Source organism: Grus americana, chromosome Z (genome assembly GCF_028858705.1).
Source record: "Grus americana isolate bGruAme1 chromosome Z, bGruAme1.mat, whole genome shotgun sequence".
Lineage (NCBI taxonomy): Eukaryota > Metazoa > Chordata > Aves > Gruiformes > Gruidae > Grus > Grus americana.
In genome coordinates this window covers 26,314,760-26,340,637 of record NC_072891.1, presented here as the reverse complement: position 1 = coordinate 26,340,637, position 25,878 = coordinate 26,314,760, and the positions used below count along the sequence as shown (strand labels likewise).

Sequence of the window (25,878 nt, the reverse complement as noted above, 5' to 3'; positions counted from 1 at the left end):
GATCTAACTTTGGCATTTCTCTGCTTGAAGAATACGGCAGTTTTACTGAAGAGTTGATGCCATAAAACCAGGTCATATCACTTGTCATGTACATTTGCACTCTCATCCTTGTGCCATTTTAACTTAAATAATCAGTTTATTAGGGCAAACATACCTCAGGATGTGGTTTCATGTCACCTCTTTTAGTTTGACTGTGGGCTACCACTGATAGAGTTTTATGTCCCACTGTCTTCCCTGCGTGACTCCAGATTCCTGTTTCTTTCTTTGCCTTGGTGATAGTGATTGTGCAACCAGATAAATGAGTTGTACCCTGGGGAGAAAATCTTTTTTGATGGTAGATTTCCTCTCATCTCCCTGCATGACTGCTAGATCTGCCTCAAGAGAAGCAGTCACTGCAAAATGCTTCCTTTCGGTGACGACCGAAGTTAAGTACCACATGAAACTCCACCTTATATTGAGAAAGTGACTAAACCCGTTCAAGCATGTTGGAATGAATTTAATTAGAACAAATTGTAAATGTATTTAATCAGTTTAGTTCCTTTTCTAGTATGACAAAGGCAGCAAATAAAATACCCCATTAGTTGATAAAGAACATATACCTACAGTTATTTATTGTTACAGTTATTTTTGGTTTGTTCACATGATTTTTTTTTACGTACAGCAATCAGGATGGTGGGGAAAAACATTGGGAAATGAAATGCCTGGAGACTGTTTACAACCACAGACCTTTGGTGTACAGGTTGCTTGCCTGTTTTGTTATGTTTGGGGTTTTTTTGGCCTCCTGCTGATCACAGGGTGGTCTTACATACCAAAATACTAACAGATGGTAGAGGAAGCATGCATGAAACATAAGGGAATTTTTTATTATTAAAAGTAATATCTTGTAATATCTTCTAGCAGCTGGGGACTGAATGCTATCCCTTTGATTTCATGGCTAAGTGTACAGTATCATGTGATTGTTCTATATATTAAAAATGGTGAAAGTCTCATGTGTGCCAGCCTAGATGAAGTCTGGGACTCAAGAACAGAAAATCTGTGTCAGGCAGGGGATTCCTGCTATGATGAAGTCTTCCCAAAAAGGTTCTCATTCATCCCTGCATATTAAGATCAGATTAGAATTTTAGTTAATTTGAATTAATTTATGAAGCATTTTGAGTTTAAAGATGGTATTTAAATTTAATTTGGTAATCTTACAGAATTGCACTTGAGGTCAAGCTGAAATTTTTGTTTTAAATTGTAATTTTTTTTCGCTCTACAGATTTGTTCAAACTTACAACTGCACTATAGAAGTTATCAAGGAAAACTGGAGACTTTAGTAGCTGATAATTGGGGCTTTCAGAAGCAGGGAGAAATTGGGATGCAGTTTAAGACCACATGGTAGCATTGATGAGATATTTTTATTAAGAATTCTGAACCAGTGATTCAAGTGTTCAGGTACTGTGTATTCAGAATGGTCCCTCTGTGGATAACAAAACCTGGAATTATAATGATAAGATTATCAAGAAATAGCTAATTAGATTTTACATGAAGTACAGGAGTACTTGCATCCTGGATTTGAAGGTTAGTACTGTGTACAATGACTGCTCTCTGCTAGGGGAACTTTGTATGCTTTTGGATACAAATGTGTGCGTTGTTTCTGCAGTAGAATTACTAATGATCTGAGGATTAGACTGATAAGCTGTCTGCCTTTTCTTCCCTTCTGTAGCTGTGTACGATCGAATGCGAGCAGACCAGAAAAAATTTGGTAAGGCAGCATGGGCAGCAGCAGTGGAACGTATGGAAAAGCTTCAGTATGCAGTTTCTAAGGAGACGCTGCAGTTGATGCGTGCTAAAGAAATCTGTTTGGAGCAGAAGAAACATGCACTGAAAGAGGAGGTAAGTTTTCATACCAATTAATAGAAAAATAAAACATGCAGGGGAAAAAACCTTAAAAACACTACCAAAAAAGTAAAAAAACCCACCAAAACAAAACCAAAACAAAATACAAAACCAATCCAGATTGGAAAGTCATTATTTTTCCACTTTTAATAGTAAAAGTTTGTATTTAAACTTTTACTACACTCTACCATGTTATACAAATGGAGTTACAACATAGGTATAGTGGGTTTTGTGCCACTTACGTTTTCTGTTTATCTTTTCCTGGTTAGTCAACCAGGAAGACAGTTCTAACTGTTAATGTTTACAGTTATCCACTGAGATTAATAAAATGAAGAGAAGGGATAGGACAGAAATCTGCTGCTATGTAATCTTGACACTTTAGGTCTCAGAAGCATGACCGCCTTTTTGGAGTAGTTCTGACATTCCAGATGGAAGGTGTCTGAACAGTAGCAAATACGCAGATGACTAGCTTGTTGTACTGTACTCTCTTTGTCTCTGCTTACGCTAGTTATGAAGGCCATCTTCCAGAGGTGTTGTGCTAACTACAGCTTTTCTGAGGAAAGAGTGCATGTGTTAAACTGTGTTTAAATGTCTTGGCAGAAAAAAAGCACATTTATTGGGTTTTATGACACTTCCTCAAAAGAAAAAGTGCTACAAATCCTCTTTTAAAATTTGCTGTCATATGGATATTTGGTGCTAAGAACTTTCTGTCATACTAATGTTAATTTACATTCTGTCCAATCAGTTGCTTGTTTTTAGAGCACTTTTCAAATGTTTAAGCAAAATTTGACTAAACTGGTGGCTCTGTTATGAAAACGTTATCTGGAGAATTCACTACTTTAGCACTGTATAGATTGGTAGGTTTGTAAGCTTGACAGACTATGTGCCTATTTTAGGAGCTTCTGTAGAAGACAGCTTGATGTGCAAGGAGAGAGAGTACTTGCAAGACCCAGAGCACGAAAACAAAAAGTTCGCCCCATTTCAATGCTCTTTATATTTAGAAAGCCAAGAGTTGTCTGGAAACCTAAGTTTATCAGGATGCTGCCATCCTTAGCTAAGAGTTGATGACAGAATCCAGCAGTACTAACTGGAAATATTATATTTAACATGTTCACATATTTGGGGCAGCCATGCATCATCTTTTCTATAACACATCTTATTTTTTTCCCAGTGGAGACCTTCCATGAATTTTTGTTGAATGAGATCTCAATCTGGTAAATGAATGATTGATTGTTTTGATGTGCCAAAACATTAGGGGCTGCATAGGAAAAGAAGTTTGTTGCAGTATATTGGGGGATGAAGGGCTTTGAATTGAGAGGTTGGGGCTTTTGGGGACAGAGAGCTGAGGAACATCTGATGGGCATGCAGGGGCATGGTGCTTTGGGATGGTATATTACAACGTATAGAGAGCTTCGGGTCAAAACGTGGTTATGGGGAGATATGAGGACCAACTTCTATTCTGAAACATCTTTTTTTTTTGGCTTTGAGAATGTAGTAGCCCTAAGGATGCAAAGTTGGATGTGACAAACATGACTGGGAATCCCATATTGGAGAAGAAGGGTTGCAGTCTTATCATAAAGAAAATATTTGGTGTTTACATTAGGTGGTGTATTTGGAAAAGATGACAGTAAAAAGAAGAAAACAACGACAACAACAAATGAAAATGTGGTACATTTTCTCCTGTAAGCTTAGGAAGTGAAGACCTTCCTGCTGTACTTAGATAAATAAACTTGCTTTCACTGAGTAGGAAAAGGAGATGGGAAATAATATACTTGTTTTTCTTGGACTTAATTCCCTCTTCTCAAAATCTAAACCAACCCTGCTGATTGATTTTTAAGACTGATAGTAAAAATGTCCCTGTTTCTGTAGTTTTCATTTAGTATTAATCAAGCACTTGTTTGTTCCCTAAAATGTGTTGACACTGTAAATATTTGGAAAGCTACTACGTTTTCGAAGTTATCATGATACGAAAATCACCTGATTAGGTGATTAGGTTAGATATAATTTTTTTTTATTTGACAACTGAAAATGTTAGCCCTATGATTATCTGTATTTTCTTTAAAAAATTGAATAACTACACAAATTATATATTGCGCTTTTTTATTTTCCTGATTTGTTCCTCTTAAGTGCTATCTGTTGTTCTGAATTTTGTTTGAGGGGAGTGATGAAAACTTTCCTTTTGAGGTAAACCAGAGCTTGCTTTCATGGAATGGTTGCCAAGTCTTGTCCTTATGACAGTAAACAGAAACATTGAATCAGAGTAAGAATCCTTTGTAATTCTCTAAGTATGTAAAAATAGTTTGGACAAATGGAAGTGAGTGACCAGAGACGTAAAGTCCAACAAGTCCCATCTTGCCTATATAGGATTCAGTAACTAGTGTTCTCTTTTTTGCTTTTAGAAGCATACAGTTCAGTTCTAAAGATACACTTCAAAAACAAATTTTAATTTACATTATAAATGTTCTGTGATGTTTTCATAAAATCGTATTCCAACAAAGTACTGCTTGGGTTTTTTAAGAATGTTTTTCATATTTTCATAATTCTGAGAGCACTTTCCTTTCCTGTATATTGAGTCTGAATCAAAGATATATTTGCTTCCAATGACTCTGAGTGTTTAAGTGTATCTTGCATTTCATGACTGTCACTTTACTTTGGCCTGAGTTGGAGGCATCAGCAAAAATAAGACTTTCATTAAGGATTCTATTCAAGAAGGCATGAATAGCTATTTCTGGAAAATTAATCTTCTTTCTGTAAGAATTGGACAGTGATTTTAGTACAGATACAAAATAATATTTTTTCAGAAAAGTATGTTTCACCTTGGTAGCTTTTATTGTATATTTTTTAAACCTTTTCTTTCTGTCACAACTTTCTGGAAAGGCTAAGAAGCTAAAATAGGGAAAACTTTAAATATTTATTAAAACACATTTGAATTATTATTTTTAATAACAGATTAAGAATGCTTTTGCTTTCTTTGCTTTCAGTGTTCAAATTGGCAAACTAAAATTGGTCAAAAAAAAGACAATTTTATTTGCATTCTGTAGACAAAACTTGGAGTCAGTTAGGCTTTTAATAATGCAGTGGGACATTATTAGAAAATTAGTCGTTAACAATGATAACCTACTTTGAACTTAATAGTTATTAAAGCCCACATAAGTTCTTTTGAAATCACATTATTAGAACAGAATTTATGGTTTTTTTCTTTTTTTTTTCCCAGAGAATGACTGGGTAATCTATTTTGATAAGTATTAAAGAGGGCAAACCCCAGCATTTGAAGAGACCTTTTTTGTTTGAAGCATTTTGTGCATCACTGACATTTGGTCTCATTTGCTGAGAGAAAGAAAAAGATCAGGTATTTATGGTCACTTAAAACAGACTCACTGCACTGTTAGAAAATCAGAACTAAAATACCCTCTGTGGCAAATCATTTAGCTACTGTTTTCTAGGTGTGAAAGATAAAAAGAGGATATTCCTTTAAAAATATTAAAATGCTAGAGAAACTAATTTAGCGGGGTTTGCGTTGAGGATTAAGAAAGAAAGTATGACCATTCAGAGCAAAGACCAGATCTGACAGTTTACAAGGACACCATGTTCAGCAGGTTGTCTATGCATTTTTGAACATTTAGTCTTGGAAAAAAGCAAATTTATAAAAACAGTGGTACACCCTTTTCATGGGTAAAAGATGTTTCTTTTAGTGTCTGAAATTTTTGTGATTGCCCAGGATACTAATTGTGAGTCATCCTCTTAACCTTATTTTTTTATATTATTATATCCTGTAGTATCATGGCCTGACTATAGGTGACTCCTGATACTTCATTGCGTGGAGGAATAATCTGTTCCACAAATAGCTAGGTTTGAGTGAGAACATGCCTTTTATCAGTGGTCAGAGTACTCAGTGTTTCCCTTAAAATAATTTAAAAATTCTTTAAAATTATTTTCTGTTGGGTTTTAGGGTGACCTTCCATATTCACACTTAAAGACCTGAGATTTTTTTTCTGAATTTTACTCCCTTCTGAGATTTCTCAGACAACAGTGATGAAGTAAAATGAGTACTTGAACTAGAGAACAGTCAGGATTGACATGGGGTGGATCGAAACATGACTCTGTATTCTAGTTGAACAGTGACAGATTATTTAAAAGGCTGGATAATAGAAAATTAAATAATAGCTATTAATATGTATTGCTAGAGAAAAGTAATACAAATTTTTACTGTGAACTGCTGGTTAATTACTTTTTAAATGACAGCAGATGAGAGTGACTATGATTTTATAACCAGGTAGCAATGCAAGTGAGCCACCAGTGCTACAGGTTTGTACAGCAGCAAATGCTCTCCAGTCTGTCAAATCAGGTATTTCCAGCAAAGGGAGAAGTGTTAGTGGCACTGCACATGGATTTGTGAGATTTCTTCTACACCTTTCTTCCACGTTTCTGATCACCCAAGAAAGATCACTTCCAACTGGAGTAGTTGCAGGGAGGGCTACCACAATGATGCAAGGAATGGCGAGTCTGTTTACAAGAGGAGTTGAAGTTGTTTTGACAAATAAAGTGAAGATGAATCAAAATTGTTCTCCACAAAAGTAGGGGAATTGAGCCTAGTAGCCCAGCTGTAGGGCCTGTTGTGATAGGACACGGGGTAATGGTTTCCAACTAAAGGAGGGTAGATTCAAACTAGATAGAAGGAAGAAATTTTTTCTGATGACGGTGGTGAAGGACTAGAAGATGTGGCCCAGAGAGGTGGTAGATGCCCCATCCCTGGAAGTATTCAACGTCAAGTTGGATGGGGGTCTGAGCAACCTGATCTACTTGAAGATGTCCCTGCTCAGTGCAGGGGGGGGATGGGGGTTGGACTAGATGATCTTTAAAGGTCCCTTCCAACCCAAACCATTCTGTGATTTTATGAAAAATACTAATGGGAATAAATACTAGTCAAGAGCAATGTGTGTTGCTGTTCAGTACAGGCACAAGAACAAATGGTATTATCTGGTTGTGCATACATTGGAAATAGAGAAGAAGTTTTCTGAGCAGTTAGGAGGGAGTATCTGGAACAGACTTCCAAAAGGAATAACAAGCACAGAGTGTTGTGGGAAGCTTTTTGTTTTGTTTTTGTTTTTACAAAAGCAGAATAAGAACAACAATAACAACATGGAAATTATTTTAAAAACTCAGTTTATGAAAGCAGTTAATTTTACATTTGTCTGAAAGAAAGCTGGATTTGATGGCCCTCTCTTCTGTATTCCATGTTTGGCTATTTTTCTATTCATTCTGTCATCTATCCATTTAGTATGTGTATTCATAGTTCTTGTTAGAAGCTTTCTCTTTTAACCTGTTATATCTTTATTACCAACGTATGGGTTTACAGATAATATATTTCTGCCTTGGAACTATTGAGAAACCTGAATTCCTGCTTAAGTTCTTTACTTAGTATGAATGAGACAACAAAGACCGTAAACGCTGTTACTTGATTTAGGGCCAGAGAGATTAAATTATTTGCTTGAGCTAATGCAGGAAGTTGTGGCATAGCAGGAAACTGAACTCAGATCTCCTCAGTTCTATTTCTTTGTGCAACTGCAAAATGTTTCTTTCCTCTAACATGCTCACATTAAAGTTCTTCATGTTTCTTTCACTGTGTTGATCAGCCTGAGACCTACCAAGGATGCAGCAAATTACTAGTAAAGATTAGATAGCAACTTGTAACATTAAGAATTGAACCACTCTTAAATTTTTAACAAAAAACGCTGAAATTTTCCCAAGAATGGTATTGTTTTGAATTATCATACATATATGGTATCTCACATAAGGTTTCAACATATATATTTGAAATTAAAGGTCTCAATTTTTCTTTTTCATGAGCAGCTATTATGTAGCTAGGATATCTGCCTGAGAACCATTCGACAGTATTAATTTCCCATTGCTGTTGCACATAGTGGCGCTGTACCCCTAAAACAGACCAGGTGGCTGGCAGCATCTGTGATGTATGCTTGTAGGGCTAAGATTAAGTTGTCAGACAGGTCCTTTATCAGGCAGGCACCGCTGCAGCTGAATGAATTACTGACCTACTGTTACTTCATTAGCTGATACTTTTGAAGATGGCCCATTTATGTCTCTATGCAGTCTTTATAGAAAGTCTGTGGTCTTAAATTTGAGAGCACCTTTTTTTTAAAGGAAAAAGAAAAGTATAAGTTTGAGTGAATTTCACAGTTTACTGACAAAGCAAAAGTTCTTAGTTGTGGTAGAAGTTTGAATGACATTGCCTTAATTTTCAAAATAATCCTGAAACAAAACAAAAAAGCTCCACCATGTTTTGTTGCTATGGTATATTTCTTTACAATGAGAAAATCCTTTGAAAATGCCAAAACCTAGGATACTCTGCCTCACCAACGAACATTATCTCTCTTACATGCAAAAACTGAAAAGTTCAAGAGAATCAGTCCTTTCGTCTTGAGAACTAGCCTCTAATTAACTCCAAATATGCCATCATTATGTCATTTATTGTTCTGGTCACAATTAGTAACGTAATATGGAAGCAGAGTTAATAGAATTAACATTTTGGTGTCACACTGGACTGAAACATACAAATGATACATTATTGATTGTAAGATTTATGATACTTAAAGACTTACTGAACCTTTCAGGCTAATAGCTGATATACAAAAAATGCATTCAGTAAATATACAATATGGTAGTAGAAATTTTTAAAACAGACATTACAAGAATTGATTCACAGGTCTTCTGTCTGTTGATCTTGTATGGAAAGAAGTGTAATACAGCACTGGGTCCTTAGTGTTTAATTGAGCAGTGAAATCCCTGTCAATGGGTAATGATGCAAGTGCTAAAAGCATACATGCTGCAAAAAAAGGGATAGGACAAGTTTATGAAGTAAAATCCAAATAAGTGTATTTTGTATAAAATAGTAAATCCAAGAAGTAAGTCTATTTTGTATAAAAGGCAGCATTGTGGCTTAAGCTGTGCTAGAAGCTGTGCTGCAGGCTGGTGAAACATTTAGAGAGGTATCACTGCACTGCCTATGATGTTTCATCTTCCTGGATACTTGCAGTTAACCTTTGTCCAAAATAGGATATTGAGTAAGATGGATCTTTGGTTTAATTCAGTACAGATATCCTTCTGTTCTAGTATAGTTATATTTAAACACGCATGATAAATAAAACCGAGGAAACCCATTTCTGGCTTTTAATTACAGATATAGTTTTATACCTCGAAGAAACCACCATAATGTAAAAACATAATAGCAAAGATTTTTTAAAATATCTAGTTTGCTAGGTCCTGGTTTTTTGCTTGGTAGACGTCCTTTTTTTAATGATTGAATGTCTGTAATACAGACACTGGACCACATTTCATCAGAATCGTAAGGTAGGTAGATCACAAATCTTCAGTAAAATTTTGAATTACTTTCATCCATTATCTGGGAGAAGCTATCAGAAATACGTTTTTTTGAGCAGGTAGAGAACTTGGATGTGGCCATAACTCTTCTGCATGTAGGTTGTAAAGCTGCATGGCTTTGTATTCCATCCAAAGTGAGACAGCACGCAAGATTCCTTTGCCTGTGGGTATTTTTTAAATATGGTCTGAATGGCCAACTGTATTGAGCAATTAAATCTTGTTTGTCTGAATGAAAGAGGATGATTGGAGTTCATGTTCATTGTATCTTGTGTCACTTTTCTATGTCAAACATATGACACAAGCAAGTGCTAAAATATATATAAATATTTTAATCTAGATCTTTTTTTCTCCTGTGAAGGACTCCAGAAACAATGAAATTCCTTAGTTAAGTTGTCATTACAAGAGGATCAGTGCATGTAATTATCCCTGTTTCCACCACTTTTCACATTTTTCCTCAGTTCAGCTTTAATGACAGTTTTAACTGCAGTTTTCTAGATGCTGCTAGCAAAACAACTTTTAGACTATTTAGACTGAAGATAAGAAAATACTATTTACATTGTATGTCTTCAGAGAACCAAGTGGTAGAGTAAAAGGGTGGTAGGGATGTCTCACACTATGCATTATATGACTTGTTACTTTGACAGTCACAAAGAGTAATCCAATGCCATGGATTTTTTCATCACCATGTAGAAAAAATGTCAGATATTAAAGATGTCTGAAAGTTGGTGGCTGTTCAAAACCAATCTTCTCCTCTTGATGTGTTCAATTTTAACATGTTACTTTTAGTGTACCAGACTGTATCTATCTGTAATCGTAAAGTCTATGGTTTTGTTCTCTTCATTATCCTGGAGTTGTGTGGTTTTTTGTTGTGGTTTTTTTTTTTCTCTTCCCATTTAGATGCAGAGCCTGAAAGGTGGTACAGAAGCCATAGCCCATTTGGACCAGTTAGAAGCTGATTATTATGATCTACAGCTTCAATTATATGAAGTGCAGTTTGAGATCTTGAAATGTGAAGAGCTGCTTCTGACAGCACAACTTGAAAGCATCAGAAGACTGATGTCAGGTGCTTTATGCATTTTATTTAAGACGTAATCTGTAAAAGATAATTCTCTTCCTAAGAGTCTAGTAAAACCTGTGGGAATGAAATGAGATTCTTTACCATGTGAAGAACTGGATCTTCTAATGTAACTACTGTTAAATTAAAATTTGCACCTGTTCATAAGGCATATGCATACACATATAGAAATTTTGGTCTGGTTCTGATTGCCTGTGTTGGAAATAAGCATATAAGATACAATGTAAGTTTTGGAAAACTAAATTCAGGGAGGAGGAAATGTCTTAATTACTGAACTTGCCTCATTAACAATTTGCATTGGTATTACTAATTTCTTTAAAGTGACTGGTTTTCAAAAGGTATTCTTACAAATCCAGAGTCTTTCAGCTAAACTTCGAAGCTTATTGTATTACCATCTCACTGATTTAGAGCAGTGATGCAAACTTTGTATTTCCAGAACCTACTATACCTTGTGTACTTAGGAACTATCGAAATGGAACAGGTAAATCATACTGCGTTTTTGAATCCAGTTCTGTCCTTTGAACCTTTCCATAGTTAATGTTTTTATTCACACAAGCTCTGTTTTATTGTTTAGTGCATAGGGCTTGAATAGCAAATTTGATTATAGAAAAGTCACTTAAGTGATTTGAAGCTGGATTGTATTGTGAGTTGGCTCTGGAAAAAGAGAAAACATTGGTATAATGGGTTCTTCTCACTGTTACGTGAATCTCCTCCTCTTAGGCTTGTGATGGCAACAATGGTTAACTGCACGTATGGAAGATGAGGATTGAATACTCTGTAAATGACTTAAAGAAATGTGGCAACTTCGACCAGGTGCCTCTGTGGAGAGTTAGTTGGTGCTTTAGACATAGATAGTTTTTGTACTTGGGAAATCAGACATTTAATTTTGGTACTGAAGACATGGTGTGGTTTGCTTACCTGTGGACCCAAGGAAAACCCTTGAACAGCACGCTGAGAAGAAACGTGTATCAGAATTCTTCCTCTTTGATGTAGTAATAGTAAAACATAAGGGCCCTCAGAGATTAAGCGTGCTATAAAAACATCGTAGGTCGTTACATCTTGTCACTAATGTTTTCTCCAGAGATCTAAAAGAAAAACCCACCCCAACCCCACAACCTGACCCAAAATAAACCAAAACTCCAAGTCAGCTAAACAGCCAACCCTCTCCTTTCCCCAGGGCAACAAAATAGTCCAGTATTCTTCCTTTGCTCTTTAATGCAAAATCCAAAAGTTGGGGTTTTTTTTTAAGTAAAGACAGCAGTCTATGTTAGAAGGAATTACTGTTTTTTAACAGTCCTCGGTTAATATCCCATAGGACAGAAAATTAAAAATAGAGTTCTTAAATATGAGGGTATTTTGTTTAAAGGATGAAATTACCTCTTCAGACTTTAGTTAGGTGGTGGGGATAGAACAATTAATGTGAAGAAGGTGACACTGAAGTGGCTACATCTCTTGAAGACCGGCACCTAATCTGAATGAAAGCATCTAAAACATATAGTGTTCTTTTAATATGTGTTATTTCTTATACAAAGAGAAAAGAATGGTCTGCTGCATCTTCTGTTATGCTTCCCTTTAAAAGTGTACTTATAGTCAGTCAAGAAATGGCCTTTTAATTGTGCACATCTGTATGATTTGAAATACGTGTGTCTTAGTGACTTGTAGAGGCCGTTGTTACTCTTTACTCTTTGTATTGGCTCTGCAGAGATAGTTCAGAGAGTTTTGGATTCTGTTTGGATTTGAGGGACATCACCAATACTGCTAATGAAGTCTCCACAGAATTTTTTGAGAGTGATTTGATTTAACTGCCAGTTGGTTGTAAGCTAGAAGAAAAACATTTTATTTTGCAAATTCATAGAATCATAGAATCTGTAAGAAAAGACCTCTAAGATGATCAAGTCCAACAGTCAAATTCAGCACATTGGATCTGAAAAGTATCAAATGATAATAGATTGTCATATTATAAACAACAGTAGTAGATTTTTACTGTCATTAACCAAATGCCTGCACTGAAATTCACAAAATGTGAATTTATTAGGTTAGAATTTTAAAGGGTTTTACCTTATCCATACTAACTATTTGTACGTTCTTGTAAAATGGTTTTGTGACAGATGCATTTCTGTCAACAGAGAATGTGATAGTATGTTCCTGCTTTGGTAGGAGGGTGGGTTGAACGAGTGCAAACGGTGTGGATCATATCTAAAAGGGAATAATTCTAATTGTTTTATTTTAAGTGGTACAGTCGTTAGAAGCTTTAAGCACTTACCAAATTTGTAGTCACTCCAAAAGCTCATAAGCTGTTTGTAGAAAATTCTTGGAATGTTTAATGGAGGTTGCAATAGTGTTGCCAAGGGGTTTTTTTGAACAGTAAAACATAGTTTAACATTGTGTTTTATAAATGGTAGATTTGACTGGTTTGCAGGTGTGCTGTTGGAGTTTTACTTGTAAATTCCTATCTTTAACTCTGCATGAAAGTGTTGTAAAAGAAAATTTTCATGTAAGTTCTTGCATTTTATAAGTTCATGACAAAATATAATAGTTGTTAGCCTTGAGTCTTATTTTTACTCACTGATGTCTCAAAGTGGGTTCTATTGACTTGGCAGCTTTACATATGGATGAAACTTTGTGTTGGTTTCTTTTTGAAATGAGCACTAAAGTAAAGAATGTAGTAGGTCTGTTTTTATTAGTTTTTATTTTAAGGTTAATATAATGCTGTGCTTTCTTTTCTGGTCCAGCTATATCTTCTGCTGAGCTAAAATTAGCATGAGAAATAACATGAAGTGACAACAGCTTTGAAAATGGACAGTGTACTGAAGAAAACCCTGCCCTTCTCCCCAAATAATCTAGTAGCAGAAGTAGGAGGAAGTTACAGTCTTGCTAAAAGTAGTTGATGAAGTTGAAATGAGAAGGTTTGGTGGTGCTGCAGAGCAGACACTTGACAGTCATGCCAGCTGTATCTGCTTGTTTCAGCCAGCAGTAATGCATATCCCTCTTGGTGTATTACAGAAATATCCTACTTGGTATGCCAGTGAAATAGGGAACAAGAGGCCTTTGCTGGTTCTTCATCCCAGCGTTCTGCAAGGATTTATAATAATCACTCTTTCCTTCTTGGCAAGAGATGAGAAGGCAGCATTCAGAGATGAGCTCAATGTTATACTGAATGCTTCGCTCAGGAGGCTAAAAAACATGATTGTTGATAAAACTATTAGTAATGACCTCCTTTCCAGGCCTATAATGCTTTGAAGGATTGCCTTGGAAGTTACCCTCCCTCTGTTGCCTCTGAGCAGAAACAGTGACTGGGAGGTCAAAAACCTTCTAAAAGAGGATTTTTGGTGTTTTGTTGTCTGATTCCCCTTTCTTGAAATTAATAGGAGGTTGTCGCAGAAGAGTCTCATATCAAAGACTTCAGAAAGAGTCTGAACATCCTGAACTTCATAGCGAAGACCAGAGGATATTACTGCACATCATGTGTACCTTGTATTAGTTAAGAGACCCCAAAGATATGTGTGGACATTGTGATCAAGTTATGCTACAGACACAAGCGTACATTTACAATTGCATTTGTATTTTAATGCTCTGAGCTTACCTGAATACCAAGATGTGCTTCATTGGTATTGATTTCTGTTCTTTATATAAGCTTTAAAGCTATACAGTGCTTTGCTGTTTAGTGCTTTTCCTCTGACCTTTTGATTTTTGATAGTCTGCTGAAAAGACTACAGCATTCTTCTACATTAAATCTTGCGACTCGGTGGGAGGGGTTGTTGATCAAAACAAAATGTTAATAAAATACAAACTACTGATTTGACTTTTTCATTGCTGACATTTTTAAAACAGAGAAGAGAGATGAAGTGGTGTATTATGACACTTATGAAAGTATGGAAGCCATGCTTGAAAAAGAGGATATGGCAACATCTATACGCTTGCAAAAAGAAGAGCTGCAAAAGTTACAACAAAAAATCCGTCAGCTGGAAGCAAGGCGTGGACGTATTTCAGCCAAGAAAGCCTACCTCAGAAATAAGAAGGTATTATTAAATTGCAAATTTCTACCATAATTAGCAAATTTAATAAAACTTCAAAAGGTTTCATTTCAGATACAACTTCCAAGTCTCCTAGAATTTTCATGGATTGTATTTACTACTTAGTAAAAGATGTTTTGCAGAGTACCAAATATAAAAGCATGTATTATTTAATTGATATATTTAAGATTCAGATTACCTTTTAGCTTTAAAGTAACCTTTAATCACTTTGAAGTCAACAAATAAACTTGTTTTTATTAACGAATCAGAATACTTTCATGTGGAAAGCCCATGCTAGAATGCACGTTTTTAGAGAAAATAGTTTTATATATATTTGCAGAAGAGAATTTTCAAGGGTGTTTTCTCACTAATGAGTTCTATTTTCATTTTCTCACCTCATCCTTTTAAACTACGTCATTTCTCATTGATACTCTGTATTCAGCAGATGGATAGGAAATCCAGTATATATTCTTAATTTGTAAAACTAGATGTGCTATTTAGGGCCATTTGCTTTTTTCATGCATTGCATGATTGGGATGTTGTGCAGAAAATTGTTTTGATATAGCTAATGTTTTGAAATTGTGTATCAAGTGTATGTAAATTTGTTCATTCGTTTTTTCCAGAATGACTTGTCAGAATGACTTGTTTATTGTTCCCTAGCAGTTTGTGGTTACATGAATATGTATTATTAATGAGCAAGATAGCTTAATGAGTAGAATAGATCAAAGTTCTGAGGAGAGCATTGTAATACTTGTTATAAAATAGATTTCCACCCTATGCTATAAGGTTATGAAGAAGTCCCAGTTGGGAGCTCATTCTAAATTGAGATCAGGGGTTGGTGTGGTTATATGTTCCCAGTCATGTCCCTTGATGTGGGAGATGACCCCTTTATATAAGCAGTTCTAGTAGGTTGAGGGAAAAGCCTTCAGGTCTTGCGTCCCCTTCATAACAATATATCTCTTTCTGTACCTGAATATGAAGCATAACAGAGCAAACAAAACAGTAGCTGATACATTTTATATTTTGGATTTTTTATATTTCTTCAGTCACTGTCCTGTCTCTGAGTAATGCAATAAGGAGAAGACTGCGAATAAATCATTATAAAAGAAATGTCTCTTGATAGTTATGGGAAGTAGTTTGCTCAGAGTCATTGAGTTTGTTTCATGTGAGTTTGTAAAAAGAAAAAATATCAAGTACTTTAAGTAATGAATCCTATCAGTCATGTTATGCTAATTAATACAGGCTGTATTATAATAGTTATGCTATTTTCTCCTGAATGTGAAAAGACACTGCTGGCATCTTACAGAGTACACAAACCTGTTTAAAAGCGACAAGCCTGGTTGCTGTTCCTTACTTAACTTATGTGAGTTAACAAGAAGCAACTCTGAAGCAGGAGTAGAGATTTTTTTAGCATGCCTTCATATCTGTATAAAGAACTCGTCACCTTCAATTGGCTCATTTATTTCAAGGTTATGCTATGATAAAATACCTTGTTTAAGCTGAAGGAATTACTTCTGGGCTGTAACAGCAGTTGCAGCATGCCTGCTTGTGCACTGAGACATGATGCAGAGTTGTATATGGTGGTATTGCTCATCTGGATCTGCGTGCAGGAGTAATATAGTCATGTCTGCTCAGCGCTGTGCTGGAAGAGCATGGCTACACTGCTTTCACAACCTGAGGTAATGTCTCCGTGTGGAACTTCACTGCTGGACATCATAGCACGGACATCACAGCTCTCTTAGAACTAATTCCAGTTCTGCTGATTTCATTGCCCAGCGTAGCATTATCTGGAGTTGAGTGCTGCAGTGAAATACTTTGCTTTCAGCTTCTAAAGAAATCACAGATTAATAACATGTATTTAAACTTGCCAAGGGAAATTAAAGATTTTTATTTGAGCAAAAAGAATAGGCAGAATCAGTTGTGTGCCATTTTGCGGCACTTGCTGGGCAGAAAAGAACATAGCCTTTTTGATGGATATTTATGTTAGACGTATTTACTGTATAAGCTATATCATTATAAGATATTTACTGTATAAGCTACATACATTATAAGGTGTAAGCTGCTCTTATTACTGCTGAATAATGCAGAGCCCTACTAAGCTTAATAGTAATTACCAGAAGATGAAGGCTTTTGTGGCTTTGATTCAAACATAAACAAGCTTTGTATCTTGAGTGACCATTCTAGTCCTATTGCAAAACATTGTTAATGAACACTATTAATAGTGCCTGATGTGGGTCGTAGTTGTACTTTAGAAAACTGGGAGGAAGAAAGGATTGTTGCTTTGAAGAGTTGGCAGTTTAAGTTAAGCATGCAGAACAAAGATACAGATGGGATGGAAAAACAGATTCTAGATAGTGAGAATGGGTGCAGTGATCACTGAATGCTCAGTGGAGAAAAAAAATGAGGTTTTGAGAGTGCATTTGGAAAGTACATACTACGTGGTAAATCTTAAAGTCTGTCTTTCTCAATTAAGAAACATTTGATGTTGAACTGAGATGAGAATCTACTTAATGCTTATCAGATTGTGTTCCTGACAATACTTGTTTCAGCAAAGTATCTTAAAATAGAACTGTAAACAAGTGTTCTGTTTTGGATTGGGTTGGTGAGGCTTTGGCAGGTTTTTTCCTTTTTCTTCTCTTTTTTTTTTTACCTTATCAGTTCTGTAGTTGAAAACAAAAAGCAAGCTGTGCATTGAGCAGTGTATATCACAATCTTGTGATATATTTAGAAATTACAGTCCATGCTCATTATTAGGTTTTTGGCAACTGAAAATACCCTTAGGAGAATGCCTCCTTTCTAGCAGCAGATATCATGATTAAGAAAACAATAGGAAAATATTCTCTATCATCAGTTTTTATTTTTTGGAGGGGGTTGTTTCATTATCCAGGTATTTGGAAATCTTTTCTGTTGAGGAGATAATGCAGTGAAAGGGAATCAATTACTCTGTATAAAATAAGACTATATGTAATACAAACTTCTGTGACTACAGTCTCTAATCATTTTGGTTTTCAGAAATTCCTTCCCTGTATTTGCAGCTGATGCTTTTGTTTTTTAATGTGGTTGTCAAATAATTGTACCAAACCTTTACTTAGAAACTTTTGCTAGCGGTTACTTAGACAACTCATTCAGTTGTGATTCTGTACATCTGAGCCAGCATTTTTTAAATTTATGGTTTCACAGAGGTTGATGTTCTTTCACTCCGCTACCATGAGTATAAACTCTTTATTTTCACATTTTTTTATACTAACCTATTTGCATTTGTTAAGCAGTCATTTCCTGATGTTCCTTTGTGTTGATGACAGTCATTCAGAAGTAAGACTTTAACAGCAGTCTCATTATTTTTCTTACTTCTTGAAAGCTAGTTATGGATTTTTCATGCAGGATATTGCTGCTGTTATCCCAGTCTACCCCCTGCTGGCTGCACAGCAGTATTAATTAGGTTATCATATGGAATAAGCAGCTGTTTTATTAGGGACCCTGATTTATAGCAAAGAGTTAAGGTTAAAAAGATGATGTAGAAGGCGTCTAGAAAAATACCTTTGGAAAAATAGACTTGTGGAGAAATTGAATTATTTTACATCCAGGAAGAGTATTCCTCATCGTGAGCAGACTAGGAGAAGCAACTAGTTGGTGAAGCTGTTTGGGATATGTTCATAATGCGTGCTTTCATCTAGGAAGCTTCCTCACATGCTGTTGTGCCCATGTAATAGGACACCTTTACTACTTTGCAAGCCCACAGTTTAAAGCATAGTCCATGCCAAAACAGCTGTTATGTAGATGCAGTGACAGCTGGCATAGGGTTACTTGGTATGCGTTCATCATTATCATCATCTCATTGTTGTTGTTGTTGCTGTTGTTACTACTACTATTAATACCACAACATAAGAGCATAACTACACAGAATGCTTATAGTAAAATATAATTTCTACACATACCAAGCTTACTACATGAGAAGCTAACCTTTTAATTGGGTTACTTTTCAATCTGAAAGCAAGGCTTACTGGAACTAGTTAAATATACTAATGCAGATCTCTTTTATGTATATTGCACACTACTAGTCTTAAACATGGTAGCTTATCTAGTGATGAAGGTTGAAATGGTTCCTCAGCTCTCCATTTTTGTCTCTTTACTAGAAGTAAAATTTGATACTGTGAAATCAGACAGGTGATTAAAAAAGAAATGAACATTACTTCTTTATGCTCTCTTAATTCCATACAGTTGGTCAACAACTTACTTGAAGTCTGGCTTTCACTGGACATAACGCTCCGGCTTTCCGAGAGCTGAAAAGGAAGGACTACTTCACATGTGCAGCAGGCTGTATTCCTGCTCATACACCCAATTACGATTTTTTCTTTTTTTCCCAGAGTTTGTTGGTTTATGTTCAACTTGTCATCTGCCATAATAATTGAGATAATTTTCATTAATGCTGCCACCAGGCTTTTTTTTTTTTACTTCATCCTTTATTCGCAGTCACTTAATCTTGTGTACAAGTAGAAGACTGCATTTGTCCCTACCTTTTTTGGCAACCTTTTTTTTTGACCATTTCTGTAATTAATTAAGGTGATTCAGATCTCTAATCCTGTACTGCAATGTTTTCAGGCCCTCCTAGTCTTTTTTGTTATTTCACGTCAGATCTAATTACATTAAAGTAGGTTGTTTATTAGTACAAAGTCAACACCAAGTATGTTTGGTCTCATGTATCCTCTTTACATGCTTAAAATATCTTTCATTATTGCTCTTGATCAGAAAGATTTAAATACTGATGCTAGAGAGAAAATGTTTCATAAAAGAGTGCCCCTAAAGTATTTGTGAGATATGTCAAAAACCCAAACCTAACACGCATTTTCTCATTATTTTAAATTACTTTTTTGTATCTCGTAACATACATTCCTCATTATTTTAGAAGACTTTTAATCAAACTTAACACAGAAATAGAGAATAAACTATAAAGGTAAAACAGTAGTAGTATTACAAAAAGTCTTTCAGATTCTCTAATAATATCTGAAGCTGTTGCTATGTCTTTGAAATGCAGAAATGAAGTAGTTTGTACTTTTGCAGTTAAAAATTAAAGGGATTAACTTTTCCAGCTGTATTAATTAAAGTCTTTTCATCAGGGAAAAAAATTCCACAAACAAACAAAACCCAGCAGTGTTTAGCTATATATATAATCTCTGATGAAGCTGGGACAGTATTTCCACAGAAACTTATGCGCTTGTTGGAGTGTTACCTGTATACAGTGGCAACACTGATGGTCTTACTGTTTGGAAGCATTCCAGACAGCATGGTGTTTCTGTCCTATGCAGGAACACTGGCTACCTTTTTACGTGAGCACAGTATCTCCATAGTCAGCTTGTAGAACGTAGCTTTTTCTGCATTTCCAGGTGTCCAGAATTGTGGGTTTCCTTCCTTGTTTTTCTGTCTTTTGGTGTAATATCTTACTTGATGGCTGGTAACTCCACCAGCTGCCCCAAGCAGTGCTTGCAGAGGCAGAGCTCCTGTCTGGCTCCACCCAGTAAGTCGAGGTGACTGGTGCGTGGGAAGCTGGGAAGCCTATCGCTTCTGGGTTCTTCTAGTTGCAGTCACACTCCAAACTGCCTCCTAACACTGCCCCCTCTTATACAGCCATGAGAACTGTTTCTAACGACACATGTGACTTTGTTCTGGTTCTGTGTGGTGCTTGTACCGGGCCTAACTTCATAGACATACTGTCTGATTTCCTGGCCCTCAGTCAGTGTTGTCCTATGAACTTGTCTGTCTTGTCACTACTCTAAATTCCTGCACATGCCTTTTCTTTGTAACTGATAATTCAGTTCTTTTTATATCATCTACCTGAAGTTTGAGTGTCATCCTCTTTCTTGTCATCTGTTATAACACGGACTGGGGTTTTTTAACCTGTTCTTAGTTTTAGGCAATGTAATAAATGCTTTTTTAAAAAACGAGGCATTGCAGACGTGAACTCTGTAACATAAGTGAACTTGCTTGTGCATGCATAAAATTGTAACAACTTTATTAATGTTTGTGCTTGCAGATAGTACATGCAAAAGATGAACTCACACTTATAAATGTGAAGCTGCCTAGTTGCACAAACAAAAATATGTAGTATACTTGAGAGTTAGTTATTATCCATGTATACAAATACACAAGGGTTTTATGAAATATTTTCAGTGATTGTTGCCACTTTTGTACTGGTATTGTAGAACAGTCTTTTCAAGCAGCTGTTACTTGTGTATATTCTTTTGACAGTTAAAAGTAATAGGTTTGGGTTTGTCTCTCTTGGTTTTGTTTCGATTTTATGGTTTTCCTGTAAGTTAAATTAGCTTGTCTGAGATGAGCTTTCTAATTTTTATTTTTCTAATTCTTAGTGCTGTTTGCTAAATATGACATTACACCCTGTAAATCAATATTTGAAATTCATATTTTATAGATAACATTTTATGTCTCTACAGGAGATCTGTATTGCAAAGCATAATGAAAAGATTCAGCAGCGTCACCAGAGTGAGGAGGAATACAAAATGCACCATACTGTTCAGCTAGTAAGTTTGAGTTTTCTGCTGTTGAGTTTAGCCTCTAGTTAATAGCTTGCATTCCTCATTATACATTAATTAGGAGAGTATTCAGAGTGATAGGTGTTCTAAAATGATAGTGTGTATCCCTGACCTTTGCACCATGGATTTCTGTATCGTATTATGCTGGTAAGGGGGAGTATATAGCTGTTGTAGGATGACAGTGAACCCAAGCAACTGAAACAGTTCTTTAATGCTAGGTTCACAGTCAAAGTGATTACTGTGAGGGTTAGGCTGCATGCAGTTTGTTATCATATGCACATAAATGATTCCAGACATCTTTGACTACCGCATCAGATATGGTGAAGTGAGTAAGGAAACTGTACAGATTTATTCTTGTGTCTTAGTAAGCTTGTTTGGTTGTGTTTTTTTCTTCTTTCTACAAAAGTAATCACTTGAATTGTGTTGTATGAAGATGTAGTTCCAGCTGTATGCTCCACAATTCTCTGCACAGTCTCATTGCAGAGAACAGACTAGCTCGTCCAACTCTTGTGCTGAACGCAATAGACTTTATGTTAAAGAATATTCAAATTCTGGGCTAGGTCTTGGGAGCTGATATAGTATCAATATTTAATAAAGATCACTCACAAAGATGCATTGAAATCCAAGTCTCTTTAATTCAGGCTTCAATTAGATTAGTGAAAGTGATTCTATTTCATACTTATACATTTTTAACATTGATACATTTGTCCAGGAAGTCAACTGCATAATTTATTTTATGAAAAGGCTACTTGTGAAAGACAGTACATATTGGCATACTCTTTCAGGAACTTAGAAAAAAAATTTTTTTTTTTCCAGTTCTTACAATAAGACAAAGGAATTTGCTGTGTGGACTTTAGTCCATTTATCACTCTTAAAAATAAGACTTGACAAAGTTGAAGATCTTTCTTGTCTCTCAAACACTAAAGGGCTCTTTTGTTATTTATTTCATAGAGTTGCCCATTTGCATTATATAAAGAACTTACGCTTTTTTTTTCTTTTTCTGTTAGTAGTGTGACTGAAAATTTCTACTATTATTGTAAAATAGGTTTTAAGCCACTGATTTTCATGAAGAATTTTGAAAAGAAAACCTCAAGGGTGTCCATACCTGAAACAAAATAAGAATTACAATTTCACTACTTATTTAAAAACAAAGCAAAACAACAAAAAACAAAGCAAACAAAAAACCCCCTTGAGTCTGAGACTGCTTCAGGAAAAGTTTGACCTGATTGCATATGTAACGTGCAGGCGTGGTGGTAGAACTATCCTTTCTTCTTGCTATAATCTTTTCTTTATACTTCTGTTTTAACTTCTTTGCCCCATTGCTCTGTTGTTTTCTTTTTGCCACATGCTTCTATTCCTCTTCACCTTTTCCTGTTTCCTGTCCTTAACTATTTCTCAGACATGTTTTCCTCTTATAGTTACCTCCTTCCAAATCACAGGAATTGGCCCTTTATGAAGGACACCAGGCAACTAGCTGAGTTCTGAAAATGGCAGGCGGGCAGACGCTGTTTTTGTATTGACTGAATGACAGTAGAAGTTCACAAAAGTGATCAGAGTTTTTAATTACGCTGATGAAGATGGGCTTTTAAAAGTAATACTTAATGCTGTGAGTCTCTAAGAATTAAAGCTGCTGGTTTTGCTCAGGGTTTTTTTTTTAAGTCACCTGTTCTATCACTTTACCTGATAACTTCTGAACTTGCATACAATGACTTTCACCATCTGATAACTAGCATTCACTTTCAATACATTTGACTGAAGAGTAGTGTTTTGTTTCAAAGACATAGTAACTTCACTGAATTTTTGTGAAAATGGATGGCTAGTTAAAGGAGGTGGATGCAAATGTGTGTTTTCACTGGGGTAAGATCCCCAAACAAGAAAAAATACAACTGTCTTAGCTGCAAGGAAGAGCTTCAAACCTTCATTGAAGTAAGATTACAGAAAATCAAGCTGGATTAAATAATGAAATCTTAAGTTAATTAAATACAAAACTTTCCTTTACTGTTGTAAATTAAAATTACAATGTTTACATAATTTGCTCAGTATTGGATTCAAAACTTTATGTCACTGAGTTCTGTGATTTCTTGCGCTGTGAAAATACTAATATGACTTGTTTTAAATGGGCAGCCTTGCAATTTGGACTTGTCATTTTGTTCTTGGAATGAGAGACGATGGATACTGGTTTGCTGTCTGGCTAATTTATACCATTTTAAATTTAAGGGGGCTTTTTTCAGTATAATATTCTGTCACGTCTCTGGTTCTTTCTCATCTTTCAAGGTAACAGGTCTTCAATTGTTCCATTTCCAGATCGAAATCTTTCTTTACTAAGCTTTCTGTTTCTTCGATGTTATAAAATAGGAAATGCATAACTTTTTTTAAGGTGAAGACAAAGGCCGAGTTTTGAATTTCAGAAATGTGTTTCTTTAAAAAGTAGATTGTTAGGTAATTCCTAACAATTAGTAGAAGTGTTATTTTAATTCATTTTTTCAAATGATGATAAACATAGCATTGGATGTAATATTTACGTATTTTCCATGTATTTTCTCAGAAGCGAGATCAATTACAAGATGAAGAAGAAAGAAAGAGCTCCTGGGTTAGTCAGGAACGACAGAAAACACTGGACAGACTTCGCACATTTAAACAGGTAATAGAAGTAGAGTTGTTCTTCTCCACCAGTTTCTTTTGCAAAAGAAATTTCCACTCTTTCCAGGACTATATTATGCTATCAGCTATTCTCTTTCATTGTATAGTTAACTGTTCCTTGGAAAAATTACAATAAAATATGGCATTGGTGGTAACAAATTCCTCTGGCTGTTACATTCCCAGTGCCATAATAAGTTTCTGTTCACTGTCACATCTAAATATTGTGACAAGACACTTAGCAAACGTTCCTAAAAGAAGTATAATATAAATGGTATTTCCCACAAAGGGCATTGCCCTCTGACATAACCGCACTACCACTGATTGCTAGAACACCTGGCAATACCTGTACCTTCCTATTATAATGGAAATATCAGAAAATGGATGGAATGAAGGGGAGAGAGTAAGGAAAGGGGTGAAAATGCAAGAAAACAGAGACTATATTAATTGGTGAAGACTTCTGGTTTTGCTGAATACATTTAAAAATACATGTATGAGAAGTTTCTTTACTGGAAAGCTGTCTTGCTCAGCAGTACAGTCTTCATGTCCTTATTGTTTGGAAGGCTTTTGAATTGCATAGCTTCTGTAAACTAGAGCAAATTTACTTATTTTAAACAGCAACTGTTAATGAACTGACTTAATGTATGAGCATGTTTATATTGTTAGGATCTCTATTGCTATAGCCCTACCACAATTGTGTATAAATGTATTAGACCTGTCTTTCAGAAGCAGTTTAAATTTTTGCATAAAAATGGCTATGGATGAAACTAATGAAAAGACAGATATTGAGGCAGCAAATTTAAGAACTAAATTAAAAATATTTTGGAAAGTCTCAAAATGTTGGATATTTTCAAGAGATACCTTTTTAAGGACTATGATTCACATGTAAGGCCAGTGTATTAAGTCAAAGAGGACTTTGTTGCAGAGGGAGCCATTGACCAGTTTTAGAAAAGGAAACCAAGAGGGAATTTTGAATTTTAGTTTTCAGAAAAAACAGTTTTGAATGTACAGTCTGGTTCTCAGTGAAATCCTAATTCTAACCCATGTATGCCCCTGACTAGACTAATCACATGTAAATTGTGGCTTAACCAAGAATAAAAATTAAGAAAATTGATAATTTTGGCATAAAGATGAGGATATATTTGCTTTGGTTTCACATCCAGAGCAAAATGAATGAAAATAGCAGATGAATTCTACTTGTCAGGCAAACCCTAACAACAGGAACTTAGTATCTAGAATATTGCGTTGCATGTGTTTATCTAATTGTCAATAACTTACTCACTTTAGCGGTACCCTGGGCAAGTAATACTTAAATCAACCAGACTACGGCTGGCTCATGCAAGAAGAAAATGTGCAGCCACCTCAATGTCCTGTGTCGATCAGCCTCATTCTTTGCCAGCAACCTTACAAATCCAAGAGAAAAGTGAAGAGGTGGAATTGGAAAATGCAGTTCAGCCTTTGGAAGTGCAGGAATCCACAAGCTTAGAACAACTTCAAGATATCTCGTTACCTCCCAATGGTGTTACCTCTGGACTGCCTCATGTTAGCACTTCTCCACTTACTAGCGATGAGCTTCAACCAGAGACTGTTACTGTAGTACCACTTCCAGCCCCTTTGCCTCCACCACCTCCACCTCCACCTCCACCTTTGCCCTCCAGGGAAGATGCCACCAAATCCTCAGAGAAAAGCGATGGCTTTGTTAAACGTCAGAGTGAGGAGAAAGGAGTCCAGCACTCTTCCGGTGTCCCACCAGCACATCTGTTTGATAGCAGTCAGCTAGTCAGTGCCAAGAAGAAGCTTAAGAAGACCGGTGATCTAGAGGGTTTGCAGAGGAGGAGAGGTAATGTTTTCATTTCATTGTATTTAATTGTAACGCACATCAGTTCCTCTTTTGAATTGCTCTGTAGAAAAGTGTATGCTGTGATTAATTTATAATTATTAATGGGAAAGTCGTTAAATCCTTTTCAGTTGACAAATGTCAGCAACTCCAACAAATGTTAGGCCCTTTACGGCAGCATGCATTGTAAAGAACAGCAACTTGTTCTATTGCACAGAAAACACTTGTGAGACGGAGTCTATGATACACCACGTTAGACTAGTTCGAAAATGGAGCTAAACGTTGCCTAAAAGAATCTTTTCCTATCTAGTTTACAGTCAGCACTGTGAATATTATATGCTTCACCTGAGGGTGCAGTGGTTTTTTAATAACATGATTTTACATAATTTATGACCTAATAAAATGAATATTTGTCTTGGGACAGTGGAAACCTTGAGAATGCTATCTTCGGAGTTTCTTCAAATTTTCATACAAATATCCACAAATCCTTAGGTACTA

General features: G+C 35.7%; 1 protein-coding gene across 2 annotated transcripts in view; it reads left to right on the top strand.

Moving 5' to 3' along the window:
- Positions 1–25,878, top strand: part of JMY (junction mediating and regulatory protein, p53 cofactor) — a 66,676-nt gene that overhangs the window by 29,848 nt on the left and 10,950 nt on the right. For both annotated transcript variants that reach the window (XM_054808842.1, XM_054808841.1), the window contains exons 4-9: positions 1,706–1,875; positions 10,171–10,336; positions 14,180–14,367; positions 20,808–20,894; positions 23,452–23,547; positions 24,831–25,383. In XM_054808842.1, coding sequence (XP_054664817.1) covers positions 1,706–1,875; positions 10,171–10,336; positions 14,180–14,367; positions 20,808–20,894; positions 23,452–23,547; positions 24,831–25,383 — 1,260 coding nt within the window. The remainder of the gene's footprint in view (positions 1–1,705; positions 1,876–10,170; positions 10,337–14,179; positions 14,368–20,807; positions 20,895–23,451; positions 23,548–24,830; positions 25,384–25,878) is intronic.